Source organism: Schistocerca gregaria, chromosome 11 (assembly GCF_023897955.1).
Source record: "Schistocerca gregaria isolate iqSchGreg1 chromosome 11, iqSchGreg1.2, whole genome shotgun sequence".
NCBI classification, from domain to species: Eukaryota; Metazoa; Arthropoda; class Insecta; order Orthoptera; family Acrididae; genus Schistocerca; species Schistocerca gregaria.
The window spans coordinates 69378359-69397286 of NC_064930.1; the positions used below are offsets into that span (position 1 = coordinate 69378359).

Here is an 18928-nt window from a genome sequence, read left to right on the forward strand (position 1 = left end):
GGAATTGTTAATTAAGAAATGCTGTGTAATAATTTTTTTTTACAATGAACTGAGGCACTATGAAATACTAGTTAACAATCTGTATTCTAGTACCTTTCGCCGCGGAAGTCAAACATGAGGCAGAACATATGGACGTGGTCAGCCCATAGAGGGCTTTGCGTCCGCGGTCGCTATTCCGTGCAGGTAGGGCGCCACCGCTAAGCCACGTGCAGACAGCGGCCAATAGCCACTCCCTCCGGTTTCGTATATAGGGACCTGTTCTGCCCTAGTCCAGCCAGTCTGGTAATCGCTCTGGATTTCGTCTATCTCAGCGGTACTGTGTTCTGGTCGTTGCTCGTTGTTGACATTTGCCTGGCTCTGGTTCCGAGTGGATTTACGTTTAGTGTTGTGGTTTCCACAAGCCTACGTTGTTTATCTCTTCCTTGTTGTGTCGCTCATAGTCGGTCGTGGTCTGTTGTTGTCAGTTGTCGTTTGTCTGTCATCCGACTCGTCCTGTGTTTACCTGGTGGTGCGTGCTCCACCACCGGTGCCTTCCCCGCCTGGCGGCACCGATCCGCAGCCCAAGGTGTTCCCACTGTTGGTTGTGGTTACAACAGGTGGGTATCATTTTTCCATTTTTACCACTGTTCCTGCCTGTATCTCTAGAATCCATCACTCAGTGCCTCCTCCTGGTCTTCTGACAGACTGCCACCTCCCTCCGTCTTTTTGAATGCTTCTCCTGGCTTAAAGCCTCTGCACATTTTCCAGCATTTGTCTAAATTCGTTACTGTCCACAATGTTTTCCTCTGGGGTACTGATTTCTTTTTAACATCTGTATCACATTTGGTGGAGCTGTCCCAATCTCTTTGCCTTTGGCGTTATGAATTTCCAAATTTTCTTTGTTACACAATCATGGGACATACTGGACGTGTGCCCTTAAATAACAAGTTTTTCTTCTTAACCCTTTTGCAACTACAGATCAGCTCTTTGCATTCTGTGCTGAGGGTGGGTTTTGTTACAGCTGTACTGCTCACCAACTTCTGGTGTCTGTGCCAAGACAGTGTTCTGCCCGATACGAAATACTACTCAATTTTTCAAAACCTATCAGGTGAAAAAAATTGGATTTTTGCACATCTGATATGTTCCCTCTGTAAAGAAATGCATTTCTTTTCAATCTCTGTCATACGAACCCCGCTGCATGAAATTAAATAAAACAGTGCAAGAAATTTTAAGAGCTCGCAGAGATAAATACGCACTGCATATGGTTGGATTTCAGCTCTTACACTGAACTGAATGAAACATATATAAGGTATCAAAATTTTACATAAAATTTAGAGCAGGAGGATATCTCATTTCATTCTTGAATTACTGGAGTTTATGGCCAAAGGATGTCCGCGCGCAATGCGCCCATTCACGTCACGAATCGCATAGTCATAACAATAATCATATCTCAAACAATTCAAGATATGAAAAAAAAATGTTTTCTGCAAATGATAGCACTTAATGGGGCACATATGATACATGATAAATACTCTTAACCCTTACATTCACTGAGATATGGAAGTAACTCGTCCACAACAGTGAAAGGTCGGCAGCTCAAATACAGTCAGACATCCATAATACCAGGAGAAAAGTGTAGCACAGGATGTGTACAAACACCCACAGAAGTGAAAGGGTTAATCACAGATGTTACCAGTTCCATCCTTCTGTACAGCTCCTCACTTGCTCTCAAACATAATGTGCCTATTAATCGATCTGTCACCTAAAATCCTTAATATTCTCCATTCTCTATCATTATATCTCTTAATCCACATCCATCTATAATCAGTCTCTGAAGCATGTACTCCTTTTGCCTTGACAACTACCGTAGTGCCTTAACTTGGCTCATACACTCAGCAATTTCCTATCAACAATTTCTTTTTTTAAAGTTCTATGCTCAGTCCAATTTACTGATCGCTACCTGTTCTGAGCCACACAGTTTGATTATCTTTTATTTGTTAAGAATAATGATTTTAAGATTTTATATGATAATACATACAAAATTAAAATAAAAGTAAGAAATACTGCGACACCAATGAGATTCGAACCAGCAACTACTTAATTACTAGTCTAATATGCTACTGGCTGATAACTGAAGATCTGATGAAATGCTTTGTACTTAACAGTGCTTGGAAATCACACTAGTGCTCAAGTTTATTGCTGGCTAGTTGTCAACACCGTGTTCATTTTCAAACCAGCAATAAATTGTTACCATATAAAATAGCAACACAAAGAAGTAAACTTAATACTGCTCTGCATACAGAACAATTATTAAATGTGATATATAAATGTGTGCTCTTCAGAGAAGTTCTATTAAATCACTTCACTACGATTCATACAATCCAGACTTTTGTATGTTTTTAATTACCACAACAAACAACATTGTAATTTTCAACAAAGTGTGCTAGTAAGCTCCTTGTAAGGCTACAGGTGATTTAAAAGTAACTGCTAATGAAATAGTGGGAACACAACCGTGACAGGAAATAAAAAAAGGCATGTATTAACAAAAGCCGCAGCATCTACACACAAATAGTAAACAAATTTTGAATTATATTTTCATTCATTTACTTTTTTCCCAAAAACCTTTGACTTTGTGCAGGAATAACTGATTGCCTCCACCTTTGTTGCTAAAAACAACTTCAATGTAACTTTACACACAACTGATTTCGAGCATTACAGTCATAACCAAGTAGAATTTCAGGACAGGAGTCAGATATCAATGGCTAATCCCCTGCGCATCTCATGAAAACCTAATTCAGTTGCCTGTATGGGAACAGTGAAGTTACTTTTCTCAACTGAAGTCGAACCAGTCAAACGTTCCCTGCAGAAAGTCAAACACTACTGTGGCTTGAAAGTAGCGCTATGTAAGGAAACAATAGTTATTTTTTAAGATCCAACTGATCTAAACTAAATTTATCTAATCACACTTCATTAATATGCAATTCTTGTGTTTACTTCTTTGTACATGAGGCTGCATTGTACAACTGCCAAGATTTCACTAAATTTTATATGTGCCTTACAGCTTTAGTTTTTAATTTTATCTAGGAATGGGCAATGTTGGAAAATCACCAACATCAATTGACTCCCAAATTATTTATTTTTCTGACACCAATGTTAAATGACGAATTGCTACGATGACCTAAAAAGCAACATACAAATAAATCTAGTATCTTATTTATTAATCAATACATACAGCAATTGTCTACAGACTTCCAATTACATTTTTGAGAAAATGCTTCTGTTTACTGCACTGTTGATGGAGTCTTTTTTTTATAATTTTGGATAGGCTGTGCTGATGACTTTACTGCTTATTTCTGATGGATCTCATTCAACATCTAGGAAGAGATCTTCCAGGTAATAACTGAACTGTGATTGTACATCTATTCCTGTTGCAGTCTGCAAATTATCGTTTTCTTGCACTATTTTATAATGTTCAATTTATAAATATCAGATATGGTTTCTCTATTTTCCTGTAATGCCTCAACGTGTTGCCCATACTCACTGACAGTCATTTCAACAGCTGAAAGAAGATTTTAGACATCTTGATGGCCTCCAAACATGTTAAAGGATCTTCCTGGATATTCCTATATTGATGATCAAGAGGTGCTGATAAGGCTAATAATTTAGTATGTTGGCTGCAATTCCTTTTTGGTTTCTAATATGGCATTACTCTTTAGGTTCTCTCCAATTGTCTGACATTCAGATATTCAACATACTACTTATTGCGATTACTTTACTGCTTTCAATGTGCTTCTCTACACAAATTTTCCAAGTAGCCACTTCTGTAGGCTCCAGAATGTCACAGCTATCTGCCTGATCTACAATATGTGCAGCTGTTACCACGAGCAGTGCACTAGTGAAGCATTTAACAATGCTATTTATCACTGGATGCAGCTGTAACACTCTTTCAATCATACTGAATATTAAATTCATCTGGTGGATACTTGATGAGTTAGTCTGAGCTACAATTCTTTTCTTACCTCATTACTTGCTACTACACTTCAACCCACATTAAAATCCTCATCACACCAGTAATCACCTCCAACAGTTTGTCTCTTTGCAGTGTAATTTTTTTGACACCAATTTCAGCTTGTGGGCAAAACATTGTGTATGACTTTCTTCCAAATGCTATTTCTACCCCATTTAACAACTACACTGATACTGCTATACATTTAGAAGATTTGTTTAAATAACAAAAAAAATTGGCAGTGCTAACAAAACTTAGTTTTCTTCTGCTACCACTGAAGATCGATATTGTACGTATGCAGATCAAAACACAGTTTAAGTTTAGAAAAACTCACTTGTTTCTTAACTACCTATACTGCATACATTGCCTCCATTCTTTTAAATTATATACATGAGTAAATGGGGGTAATCCTTATTTAAAACACTTCCCATCAAATGTATTCTGAAATTTTATAACACAATTCTCACTTCTGCTTGTAAAAATTTTCTAGCTTTGCACAAGACTGAACTTGAAAAATGTTTTAATAAGGCCAGACACCTTAAAGACAGACAGCAACTATATTAAATATTAGAAGTAGTCACAAAAAGTTCTAATTATCACCTCAAAATTTGAAGTAGTGCAAGTTAGTGTAATTAACTCGCTGCTACTCACCATAGACGACTTGTTGAGTTGCAAAAAGGCACAATGAAAAGACTAACACAGTTAACTTTTGCCCATAGCATTCTTCGGCAATAAAACGCGTGCACATTCATTCACACAAGCGAGCAAACCTCATGCACACGACGGCAGGCGCGCACGTGAGAATGTGCTCGCGCACGTGAGAATGTGCTCGCGCACGTGAGAATGTGCTCGCGCACGTGAGAATGTGCTCGCGCACGTGAGTGAGTGAGTGAGTGAGTGAGTGAGCATGCGTGCACGCAAGCAAGCATGCACTTTCCTAAAAAAGGTTTTGGTCAAAAGCTAAATATGTAACTGTATTTTGGTTGTGCTTGTTCGCAACTCAACAGGAAGTAGTAATCTGTCTTTTTCCTTGTATTGTTGATGCTGAAACCTGGAGTTTCTATTGTTTGTACTTAATGTTTTGTCTGTTTTCTGTTATATGTCTACAAGCCCTGGTGCACATTGTAATCCTCATGCCGAAGCACCTCAGGACACTGCTAGAAGAACAAAAATGAAATTGCGCACCCCACTGATGATGTACAGTCTTATGGGGGCAATTCATTTTTTGCAAGGCAGGTGCCATAATCTGACTGCCTAGAAACTTCGCTCAGTGCAAGAGACATCAAAGTAAGCGAACACCTGTCTCAGCTTATCTGTAGATACATTACCATTTCTGAGAGGACAATACACAAAGTTTTCTAGGTACTTACGTGCTTTCCAGCACATACGCAGTCCAACCAAAGCAGTGGTACAGACACGAATGTCATGGCTTCACAATTTTGCAGCCCATGTTTGAGACCAGATTGTTATTTTTAGTTTGTTTTTCCATTTACCTATCCATGTCTGCATAAAGTTACTGAACAAATGTTTTCCAATGTATACTGAAATAACATTGTCCTTATTCATCCACTAATTGTATGTATGATTAATATCTTCTCTCATAATCAATTTCAAGTGCCAGTTTTTGGTGAAGGGATCTTTTGTATGTGATTTGCTGTGAGATTATTGCCAACATGTGATATCTTCTGCAATATCAACTATGTTTCTATCCCGAGTGAGATGTCACTGTGACAAACTTGCTTTCACCCAATGCTCATGGTGTTTTGAATTTCTCTGCTTTCAATGTTTGTACGATCAGCACCACCCAAGAGAATGCACCAGATCTTCCTGAATAAACGTAAGGAAAAACCCAGTTATAATTTTACAACTAATGTCCTGGTATTCCCTAAATTGACAAGGAACTCTCATACAGTAAACATTGCAAACATAGTGAATTTGAAGGGAACGATAAAAAAAGATTATAAACAGTGGGAAAACTGTAATTCTGGAAATACAGAAGAGGGTTTATACTGTATGCAGCTTCATCACCACAGAAAAAAGGCATAGACCGGACAGTGATCAGGTAACAGGATGCTCAGCACTTTTTTAGGATTGCCACAGAGTGGTGCCAACAGGTTAAATCACTAATGGGCAGTTACGCAAGGCTGCTTAGATAAAGTGCTGGGCAAAGGTGTCCAAGGGCTGGCTTTTTGTTCTAAAACAATGTCCCAACTCATTCTGCAATGGACCACATCGTGCATGCTGCTTCTTTGGCAAAATACAGACTTTGCAACCAACTACTTCACTTATCATCTGTCCCTGAAAAATTAGTGTTGCAATGAACAGTGAATTTATATACGACGTCCACGTTTCATGCTCGCAGGTTTATTTTTTGGTGATAATTTAAACATTATGACTACCACTTCCACACAAAACATCTGAATATTTCTTAATGTCCAGTGCAGAATTTTGCAGTGTTGTCTACACAAGCAGCAACAATCATACCTTTGGTCTCCATCCAGCCACTATTCCCGTGAAAGCTTTCAGCAGAAAAAAGCAGAAAGAGAAAACATGTGAGTTAACACTAGAGATGCATCGCTACAGAAACTAAAATTAGACCATTGTACAGCTGTTAATATAAAAATCATATGTACATACTGTTAAAATACAAATCATATGTACATACATGCTCCTAAAGAATATAGTGGGAATGAAACCATCATCTCTCTCTCTCTCTCTCTCTCCTCCCCCCCCCCCCCCCCCCCCCCGAACAATTTGCAACAAGTAACTTACCAGATACATCAAACAACAAATCCAAAACTGGTCGCTATAGAAATAGCTCTACAACAATTTCATGTCTCCGTATTTCAGTGGTTCTCATAACCCACATTCTTATGTGGGTCCAGAACCATTATTTCCTGTGACTTTTATCTTACACAAGGTCCACCATGGAAACAATGTTTTCATACTGAATAGTGCAGCTCTGGCCCCAGAGAGGAGGGGGTGGGCTTGATGTGTCTGTCAGAGTGGGATTTTAGTTTTCACAATGTTGAACCTGGAGCATCGTACATTCACTCTCTTGTAGTTTTTGTCAACAAAGAGTCTGTAATACAGACAAAAAACTACCTTCACACTCATTTTCATATTCCCATCCACTGACCTGTTCCAGATCACAACACCATTTTTAGATGGGTTGAATGCTTCAACACAACTGGCTCTGTAATGTGTGTGTCAACACAACCGAATGCCCGAAAACATCGAGTTAGGACGTCCACTATACAGTGCCCTAAATGGTTGATTCGCTCACATCCTGAGAGCAAGGAGTTAATGGGTCAACAGTGCAAATGACTCAGAAAAAACATTCGTTATCACCTATACAGAGCTCAGATATTTAACAACCTGAATGTGATTACGAACACTGTCATGTCTTGTTAAATCATAGTCAGTTATGAAAACATGATTTTTCTCATGGGTCGTGATGCCAATTTTCCATTTAGATGTAACAAAAATTCTCGTATGTTTCAAGAGACCCATTTCAGAAAATGGTGTGTACGTTTTGAGGAAAGCAACATTACTATGAATTAATTCAGAGTGCTACGTTAGAATGCTCCTTACCACCTTATGTTATCAGAGATTCAAAAGTAACTACAGGCGTGAACAAGGGAATTGTGTTGGGGCAACAGCTGTTTATGTTGTACATTATGAACTTTAAGACTATGTTATTAGTAACTTCAGACCTTTCACAGATGATTCAGTTATCTATAATGAATTACTGTTTGAAAAAAGCTGCGTACACATTCAGTAGGGTCTGGACCATCTCAAATTCGTGGGAAGATTGGCAACTCGCTGAAAATGCCCAGGAATGTAAAATTATGGACTTTCAGAAGAAAAAACTTAGTATCCAATGACATCATTAATGACTCACAATTAGAATCACTGAACTCATACAAATACATTCTAGGGTGCGATATATATTAAAAAAAGATGCTGTGACTTACCAAATCAGAAAACGCTGGTAAATAGACACACTAAAAAACACACACAAATTTCAAGCTTTCCCAACCCACAGTTGCTTCATCACAAAAGAGGGGAGGGAAAGATGAAAGGATGTGTGTTTTAAGGGAGAGGGTAAGGAGACATTCCAATCCCGGGAGCAGAAGGACTTACCTTAGCGGGAAAAAGGGACAGGTATACTCTCTCTCTCTCTCTCTCTCTCTCTCTCTCTCTCTCTCTCTCTCTCTCTCTCTCTCTCTCCGCCCCATTGTAGCTGGTTATCAAGCCCCCACAGAACGTATCTCTGCCTACGCAGATCAACACCCTCAACCCATTCCATGCAGTCTCCCATCCTTCATCAAAGACACCAACCACTTTCTCGAACGCCTGGAATCCTTACCCGGAAACCATCCTTGTAACCATTGATGCCACTTCCCTATACACAAATATCCCGTACGTTCAGGGCCTCGCTGCAATGGAGCACTACCTTTCTCGCCGATCACCTGCCACCCCACCTAAAACCTCTTTCCTCGTCACCTTAGCCAGCTTCATCCTGACCCACAACTTCTTCACTTCTGAAGGCCAGACACACCAACAATTAAAGGGAACAGCCATGGGTACCAGGATTGCCCCCTCGTATGCCAACCTATTTATGGGTCGCTTAGAGGAAGCCTTCTTGGTTACCCAAGATTGCCAACCCAAAGTTTGGTACAGATTTATTGATGACATCTTCACAGTGAAGAACTACTCTAGAATTTCCTCTCCAACCTCAACTCCTTTAGTTCCATCAGATTCACCTGGTCCTACTCCAAATCCCATGCCACTTTCCTTGACGTTGACCTCCATCTGTCCAATGGCCAGCTTCACTCATCCGTCCACATCAAACCCACCAACAAGCAACAGTACCTCCATTATCACAGCTGCCACCCATTCCACATCAAACGGTCTCTTCCCTACAGCCTAGGCCTTTGTGGCAAACGAATCTGCTTCAGTCCTGAATCCCTGAACCATTACACCAAAAACCTGAAAACAGCTTTCGCATCCTGCAACTACCCTCCCGACCTGGTACAGAAGCAGATAACCAGAGCCACTTCCTCATCCCCTTAAGCCCACAACGTCTCACAGAAGAACCCCAAAAGTGCCCCACTTGTGACAGGATACTTCCCGGGACTGGATCAGACTCTGAATGTGGCTCTCCAGCAGGGATACGACTTCCTAAAATCCTGCCCCAAAATGAGATCCATCCTTCATGAAATCCTCCCCACTTCACCAAGACTGTCTTTCCGCCATCCACCTAACCTTCGTAACCTCTCGGTTCATCCCTATGAAATCCCCAAACCACCTTCCGTACCCTCTGGCTCCTACCCTTGTAACCACCCCCAATGTACAACCTGTCCCATGCACCCTCCCACCACCACCTACTCCAGTCCTGTAACCCGGAAGGTGTACACGATCAAAGGCAGAGCCACGTGTGAAAGCACCCACGTGATTTACCAACTGACCTGCCTACACTGTGAAGCTTTCTATGTGGGAATGACCAGCAACAAACTGTCCATTCGCATGAACGGACACAGGCAGACAGTGTTGGTTGGTAATGAGGATCACCCTGTGGCTAAACATGCCTCGGTGCACGGCCAGCACGTCTTGGCACAGTGTTACACCGCCCGGGTTATCTGGATACTTCCCACCAACACCAACCTATCCAAACTCCGGAGATGGGAACTTGCCTTTCAATATATCCTATTCTCGTTAGCCACCAGGCCTCAATCTCCGCTAATTTCAAGTTGCCGCCACTCATACCTCACCTGTCATTCAACATCATCTTTGCCTCTGCACTTCCGCCTCAACTGACATCTCTGCCCAAACTCTTTGCCTTTAAATGTGTCTGCTTGTGTATGTATATGTATGGATGGATGTGCCTGTGCCTGCGCGTGAGTATATACCTATCCTTTTTTCCCCTAAGGTAAGTCTTTCCGCTCCCGGGATTGGAATGACTGCTTACCCTCTCCCGTAAAACCCACATCCTTTCATCTTTCCCTCTCCTTCCCTCTTTTCCGAAGAAGCAACCGTTGGTTGTGAAAACACAGAATTGCTAGCTTTCGCAACCGATGGTTGCTTCTTCAGGAAGGAGAGGGAAAGACGAAAGGATGTGGGTTTTAAGGGAGAGGGTAAGGAGTCATTCCAATCCCGGGAGCGGAAAGACTTCCCTTGGGGGAAAAAAAGGACAGATGTACACTCGCGCACACACACACACACACACATATCCATCCGCACATACACACACACACACACACACACACACACACACACACACACACACACACACACACACATATATATATATATAGCGCTGAGTCATAGGTATAATGGAGACAGCTTGCAAATCATGTGTGGGACCCGTCCTACAATACTATCTAAGCGTGTGCGACCTGTATCAAATAAGACTAGCAGGGGATATTCAATATATAAGGGGAATTCAAAAAGAAATGAGCCAGAAGCATAATTACAGAAACAAGTACCAGCATGTTAGAAGTACTGACCCTCGCTGTTTACACACTCGTCCCACTGTGACGCAAGGAGGTGAAAGGCTGTCTCATAAAATTCCCAAGGCTGTGATGTCAACCAGTTCCGCATGTACAGCTGGATGTTGTCGTGCAAGGTAAATCTTTTGCCCCCTCAGTCTTTTCAAGGGAACCAAAAATTGCGTAATCACAGGGAGAGAGCTCTGGACTGTACGGAGGGTGGCTGAGAACCTCCCATTTGGATTTCTGCAGTAGTCCCATGACTGTGATGGCCGTATTAGGCTTTGCATTGTCGTGGAGCAGATTGCCTGGTCGTTTTGATTTGATCGCTTGGCGAAATGTTGTCAAGGTTCGCAAGTTGTCCCACGCTACAGGAAGTGAATCAGAAGGGGGATCTCTCTGTCTTCTCTTGACGTCTCTAAGTCACTGTTTGCAATGCGACTGGCAGTGTTTGATGACTGATGCATGTGCTGCCAGCTCTGTACAGTCACGTAACCTACATGTTGCCTTCTAGCACTGGGTTGTTAACTTCCACACACCGGTTGGAACCACACCTCGTTACACACAAAACACCGGTCAACGGTTTGCGCATTCCAGACTCCGGCTCGTTTCTTTTTGAACACCCCTTATAAACGGAGAAGGGCAGCACGAGCGGTCACATATTTGTTTGACCAATGAAAGTGTGTCACCGAGAGACTGAAGAAATAACAGGCAGGCACACGTAAACTATACTGCGAAAGCCTACATACAAAGTTTCAAGAACCGGCTTTGATTTGTTAATCTAGGAATATATACAACCCACTATGTATTGTTTGTGAAGGGATTGTGAGGCTGGATTAGAGACATTCCAACAGCTGTTCTTCCCACACTATGCGCTGATTTTTTGCTTCCCATTCCATTCACATACAGTCGGAAGGACCCTCTATCATGCACTTCACAGCAGTTTGCAGAGACTAAATGCAGATGCAGACACAAGCGGAAACTTTGACTTTCTAGGTTAACTGAATCCACAATAACCACATCCAAAACAAACACGAACTCAGACGAAGTTCAAGTGATCAGATCGAGGTAGCGATTCGGCAGCAGGCGCGACTCACCGTTCATGTGCAGCCCTCCGTCAGTGCGCTGTGGCTCCGAGTGGGCAGCCTCCGGCTGGGAGGCGTGCACGGCGGCCTCCACACCCCCGTCTCCGCCGCCGGCGTGCGGCCGGGACAGCGGCTGCAGCGTCGGCAGCGCGTGCTGGTCGCGCGTCGCCGGGGGCGGGCACTGCTCCACGGACGCCAAGCCCTGCTTGTCGCACGAGTGCTGGAGCCACTCCTGCCGCCGCCTGTCCATGCCGTCCGAGCACATGCCCTTACACCACCGGCACTGTGGGCGCACACGTACACGAACGTCAGGTCACGGTGCTATTCGCAGGTGTGTTGGAATTTGACAGATTGAGAAGCACACATTTTGAAGTATTTTTTCCCCACACTGAATACACCATCTGGCCACATCTTAATACTTTGTATATACTCTAAGGGATAATTTATTTACCGTTTTTACTCTAATCTAAGCCTCACTTTTTTTCCAGTTTTTGTAATCCAAAAAACCACCTGCGGCTTAGAATCGAGTGCAAAGCAATCGGAAGTTCTGAAAAATGTTGGTAGGTGCCGCCACAACAAACTTCTGCCGTCTAATATATGTAGCGCTACACAGGCATGCTATGCAGGCACAAAGATAAATACTGGCACCAAAATCTCTGCGTCAGTAAAGAAATTTAAAAAGAAAAGTGGAAAACTAGCTTTTTTTCTCCACTCCGAGTTTCAACCACTGCATTTTCAGACATTACCCAACAAAGTAAATACAAATTCTGTATTGTTCATCTCCGAATGTAGCAGCCTTTCATTGTACTACGAAAATCTGACTGGCAAGACTGTTAGGATATTTGTTAATATGGCCAACTCTACTTTCTGAATTTTTTCCTACCTGTGAGGAGAGATGGTTGCTAATAGGAACTCATGAATTGTGAATCACATGCAGTATTCTCTTCACTATAAGAATAACACGAATATAAACATTTTGCCATGAATTGTTTTGTGTTTGCTGCTATCTCATTTAAATCCTGTCTGCCTAATAAACTACGAAAATAGAGTGAGACAACAGCAAACGTGGAAGAATATATATCGTGTCATGTTTATATTCGTATTATTGTTATGCCTAACAGTGATTCAGTCAAAAATGAAGCACAACAATTGACTAAATTTTTAAATCTAAGATGACTAATTTCTGTGCAGAATGTAATGTACTAAAGAGGCACCTGCAAAGATTTTCAAACAGAGAAAATTTTCGTTAAACCATCGTTCAGAACGTCTTCTATCATACACAGTCTATTGTTTGGTTCTTGTTGATCATTATCAAAGAAAGCAGCAGTGTTAAGTAACGACAAATAGCAGCCTCTTGCCACTGTTACGCTAATGAGACCAGCACTTATCAGATCAAAGAAAAATAGGCAATCAATTCAAACCAGACAAGCACGTGAAAAAGGAAGGATACCCGTATAAATACGGACGGAGCGCCTGATGCATAGCAATGGCTACCTGGTAAAGCTTAACTGCTAAGCTTACGACTCTAACCAAACTACTGTAGCTGCATCGTCATTCATTTGACCTAAATTGTGTCTCATATTACAATGGGCAAACTTTGTATCGATTTGGAGGTGCGGCCTACAACTTTTCACCCCCCTTCGAGGAGACGTGTACAGATAGCCTAAAGGTAAGGTGGCCACTTGCAAAAAGCGGCAAATCCAGGTTCAAATCCCGATCCGGCACAAATTTTCACGTCACCAAAAGGTAGAATACTTGTACCTAGGATGGCGGACGTAGAGTTATTCACATACAACAAACTTCCTTCAATTTAAATCTAATTACCAGGGATGCGATCAGACCCTTTCCGATTTGAAGGATAGGATACGATATCATATGACTCCGATTACACCATATATGCTGTTCGCTACTGTCGACTGTGCCACATTACAGATACAGCACATTGCCTACTTGGGAGACCGTGCCAAACACATGTTGTAACTTGTGACTGTATCCTAATGAATGTGCCTCAAACACCATTATCGTGTCTCTGATCGTTCCTCCCGTTTTCCTGCAGCCACACCACATCCTGGCTGCTTACAGCCCCATATTTACACCTGGTACCAGAAATTGGAACTATTAATTTTTTTTAACATATCCACAACTGTACCTATTAATTAACACACTTACAAAGTTTCAGCATCCCATAGGGTGAATATACAGGGTGTATCATAATTAGTAGTGTAAACACATGCAGTCTTAAGTACACAATTGTACAAGCAAAAAATTCTCAGTAAACACAGCTCCACAAACGAAACGCTTGGGACTCTGTGCTTACCAGCCACTACTCACAAGATTCTGTGCAAACACCACATGCTAGCCCGTGGTGTGGCCTCTGTTTATACTTTTGAAACAAAGTTGTAAACAGAGTGGATATGAAAGAACAGTACACAGTCAGGTGGAAACACTCGGTAGTTGTTTGCGGAGCAACATCTGTGTTGAAGTATGTGGTAACATAGAACATTACAGTAATCACAAATACACAGGTATGTACTTCACATAAGGCAGAGTGAACAGCAATGCACAGGAGATTGCACACTTATCAAAAAGCAGACCCTGCCTGAAGGCACCCTGACAGTCAAATGTTTACAAGTGTGCATCAACACCTCTGAGGAACCAGGACCTTTGCACTTCTTGCATATGGGCGTGGAAGCAGTCTAACACTCCAGGAACCTCGACAAGGAGACTTGCTGCACAAATTCACGGAATGAGCCGCAGTAGTATTTGGAGAACAACGCTTTGCGGTCAAATGTGTCTCCACCACATCCAATGAGTTCAGTGTGTTAGTGAGATGGATTTTGGTTCTAGACATTATGCCAGTGGATGCAACAATGAGCTACAGGCAACCCTACATTATACAATGATGTTTTACAGACTGACTAGCAGTGCAAATTTCAGTAAACTTATCATTTTGCATACGAGGGGCGACTCAAAAGTAACCGGAACCGTAATCCTGCACATCGTGTACTTGTATTAGCAGGTTGCGCCACCAGAGGGTTGTAGTAGGAGATCTGCTGAGTCATTCTGCCACGCGGTGTCACCCAACAGTGAGAAGTGTGGTTTCTTTGGCAGTTCTTTGAGTGTGCGTACAGGGCAGACGTGACACGCGGAATTACGAACAACGTGCGGCAGTGAAGTTTTGTTTCTTGCTTGGCAAGAACGCAGCAGAAACTGTTGCGATGATTCAGACAGCCCACAAAGACTGTGCTCTTAGTAAAACGCAAATGTACGAATGGTTTTCTCAGTTTAAAAAGGGAGAAATGGTGGTTAACGATCAGCCCCGTTTCAGTCGACCTTCAACTGCTCGAACCGAAGACAACATCAACAAAATCCATGATCTCATCACTGAAGATCGACGGACAATCTACAGACTCAAGAACTTGTCTGGGTTGTGCTGGAGCTCAATTCAGTGCATCTTGACCATCCGTTTGGGGATGCGAAGAGTGGCAGCAAAATTCGTGCTGAAGCTTCTTACCGGAGATCAAAGGGATCATCTCATTCGAGCCTGTCTCGAAATGAAGGAGACATTCAAAGATGATCCACATAATCATTACAGGTGATGAGTAACGGTGCTATGGGTACGATCCAGAAAGTAAACAACAGTCATCACAGTGGAAGTCACCTGGCTCACCTCGACCAAAAAAAGCTCGACAAGTGAAATCGAATATGAAAACGATGACATCAAAGGGATCGTACATTCTGAATTTGTCCCTGAAAACAGACAGTAAACCAATAATTCTATTACGAGGTTATGAAACAGCTTCGCAGAAGATTGTCACAAAAACGTCCGGCTTTATGGGATTCTGGCATGTCGTTCCTGCATCACGACAACGCTCCCGCACAAACAGCTCTCAGCGTTCGCCTGTTTTTGGCCTCTAATGAAGACGACTACCTTGAACCACGCACACTATTCATGAGATTTAGCACCCTCTGACTTCTTCCTATTCCCGAAGATAAGAGACTTGAGAGGGAAGTGTTTTGCGGATGTGGAAGACGTAAAATGCAATGTCATGAAACTGCTAGCAGGTATCAAAGAGGACTCTTGAAATATCTCTCACAAATGTTCAACGTAAATGAGTTTGGTTTGTTAAAACTGCAAAAATGTTTTGCAAATGGTTGAAACACTCTTTTTCTGCAACTATCAATTCCTCATTTGATGAAAATTTCTTCCCAGCAAGCTTAAGTTTAAAGTTAGCGAACAAGAAGCAATCACTGGGGAAGGGGGGGGGGGGGGGGGGGGGGGGGGGACGTCAGTCCAGTGAATAGGGTGGACAAGGATCCACCTTGTGCAGTTTCACCAGGCTATCGCACAGTGTGGAGTGGTGCATTATCCTGGTGAATAAGTCCTTTTTTGCGTGCCAACCTCTGTCTTTTTTCAGACAGTGCAGCTTTCTAAGGACCCAGTTCTGGTTTCAGCTTTTTCCAAGTGACCTATGAGGACTCTTCCTTGGTAATACAAAAAAAGCAGTGGCTATCATCTTACCATCTGACAAAATGGTCCCCGCCTTCTTCGGTGTACTGCCACCAACTTTTGTCCATTGTGTTTGACTGTCTTTCTGATTCTGATGTGTAATGATGGATCCAGGCAACATCAACAGCCACAAATCAGCACAGAAAGTCTTGTGGACTGCGATTAAACATTGCCTGACATTGTACTCAAAGGCTGTGCTGGATGCACTTTTGGTGGATAATGCAATCACTCTGTTGTGATGCGTACAGTCTCAGTAATCTAATCAGTTTTTGTTCAGTGGTCTTGCATTATCATAGCATAAATTTAGTCAACGGTTTTGTTTGTGGTGACCTTAGCTCAATGGACAGAGTGTCCTTCGGGGCTTGTCCAACCATGTTTACATCAATTAATATAAAAATAAATGGTCTCCAGTGGTGGTGCAGAGTGCACGTCAACTTGAACCCAATCTGTTTTGATTTTTTGCGGCAGTCCAACCCTTCAAAGAAAAATGTTTAACAACACCCATTTTCAATTGTAGTCAACGAACTGGCAAATTCAGATGGCTACCAACAACGAACTGTCGTCTGAACACTGTTGAAATTCTTTATATGATACTTGGGGAGCAAAATAACTGATGATGGTCGAAGTAGAGAGGATATAAAATGTAGACTGGCAATGGCAAGGAAAGCGTTTCTGAAGAAGAGAAATTTGTTAACATCGAGTATAGATGTAAGTGTCAGGGAGCCGTTTCTGAAAGTATTTGTATGGAAGTGAAACATGGACAATAAATAGTTTGGACAAGAGGAGAATAGAAGCTTTCGAAATGTGGTGCTTCACAAGAATGCTGAAGATTAGATGGGTAGGTCACATATTAGATAGGTAGATCACATAACTAATGAGGTGGTATTAAATAAAATTGGGAAGAAGAGTTTCTGGCACAACTTGACCAGAAGAAGGGATTAGTTGGTACGACATGTTCTAGGGCATCAAGGGATCAGCAGTTTAGTACCGGAGGGCAGCGTGGAGGGTAAAAATGGTAGAGAGAGACCAGACCAAGAGATGAATATACTAAGTAGACTCAGAAGGATGTAGGTTGCAGTAGGTACTGGGAGTTGATGAAGCTTGCACAGGATTGAGTAGCATGGAGAGCTGCCTCAAACCAGTCTCGGGACTGAAGACAACAACAACAACAACAACAACAACAACAACAACAACGAACGCGCAACAAAAATGTTGCAATCTTTCACAGAAATTACCAGGTTTATCAAAGAACCCTTGTAATTTCACTTCCAGCTGCAGTCCCACTTTCCTTTATCTATTACCATAGACTTGTAATTTCATGTTTATCACAGTCATCAGTATAAATGTGTTTTGATACTTACTTGTTACATTTTTCCATATATGCCACCCCGATAAAAATCACTCTACAAACAATTTAACTTTGAAAACCTTAGGTTCGAATGAAAACTGTCCATTTGGTTTCGTGGGACGTTGCAAAAAGTGGTCAACTTTAGCTTTTCTGGCAATGAAAGTGAATTGATCATAGCTCAAGACTGTTTTTGACCTTTAATTTTTCAAATGCACACGTAAAATAACAACCACTAAAGGAATGAACTGCCCTAAACATTTGACAACCACGTGCTGGCTGCACCTTCTCGAAGCTCAAACGAACAGCATTTAAGACTCTAGAGAAAGCCCATCTCGCTCACACGCGAGGTGTCGCACCTGACAGACTCTGCTAACCACTGACCTGGAAGTTTTGGACGCCCGTAAGACAGGTGACGCAGTCCGGGGCCGAGCGGCAGTTGGGCAGCGCGCTCAGCACGATCACCGTCCCGTTCTGGATGTCCTCGTGGTTGAACGCCACGCGGTGGTACTCGTAGATGGTCTTCCGCCGCACAACTGTAGGCACATGCAGTATTACTAGAATGAGCAACAGTGGGTAATGTGACGGATCTGGGAGATGTGCTATTTCCTACTGGATTTGTCGATACCAAATTTAATGAGGGAAGTTGTAAATGTTTTCTTATATTTCTGTCACAATATTTTTTTGATTGTAATTTGCCTTATTTCACCATGACCATCACCATGACCATCATCTAAGACTCATTATGCCTTGCAGCGTTCAGTCTGGAGCATAGCCCACCTTATAAAATTCCTCCATGATCCCCTATTCAGTGCTAACATTGGTGCCTCTTCTGATGTTAAACCTATTACTTCAAAATCATTCTCAACCGAATCCAGGTACCTTCTCCTTGGTCTGCCCCGACTCCTCCTACCCTCTACTGCTGAACCCATGAGTCTCGTCGGTAACCTTGCTTCTCCCATGCGTATAACATAACCCTACCATCTAAGCGTGTTCGCCCTGACTGCTACATCTATAGAGTTCTTTCCCAGTTTTTCTTTGATTTCCTCATTGTGGACACCCTCCTGCCATTGTTCCCATCTACCAGAACCTGCAATCATCCCAGCTACTTCCATATCCGTAACCTCAACCTTGTTGATAAGGCAACCTGAATCCACCCAGCTTTCGCTCCCATACAACAAAGTTGGTCGAAAGACTGAACGGTGCACAGATAACTTAGTTTGGCATTGACTTCCTTCTTGCAGAAGAGAGTAGATCGTAGCTGAGCGCTCACTGCATTAGCTTTGCTACACCTCGCTTCCAGTTCTTTCACTATGTTGCCATCCCGTGAGAATATGCGTCCTAAGTACTTAAAACCGTCCACCTGTTCTAACTTTGTTCCTCCTATTTGGCACTCAATCCGTTTATATTTCTTTCCCACTGACATTACTTTCGTTTTGGGGACGCTAATCTTCATACCATAGTCATTACATTCCTGATCTAGCTCTGAAATATTACTTTGCAAACTTT

At 42.2% G+C, this 18928-nt stretch overlaps 1 protein-coding gene across 3 annotated transcripts in view; it reads right to left on the minus strand.

The window, feature by feature from the left end:
- The window catches only part of LOC126295210 (plexin domain-containing protein 1), a 1111099-nt gene that overhangs the window by 743973 nt on the left and 348198 nt on the right, over positions 1-18928 (minus strand). For 2 of the 3 annotated variants that reach the window (XM_049987547.1, XM_049987548.1), the window contains 2 exons: positions 17804-17955; positions 11577-11847 (listed from right to left, as the gene is read on the minus strand). The exons of the other annotated variant lie outside the window; for it this stretch is intronic. In XM_049987547.1, the coding sequence (XP_049843504.1) occupies positions 11577-11847; positions 17804-17955 (423 nt within the window). The remainder of the gene's footprint in view (positions 1-11576; positions 11848-17803; positions 17956-18928) is intronic. 3 annotated transcript variants of the gene reach the window in all.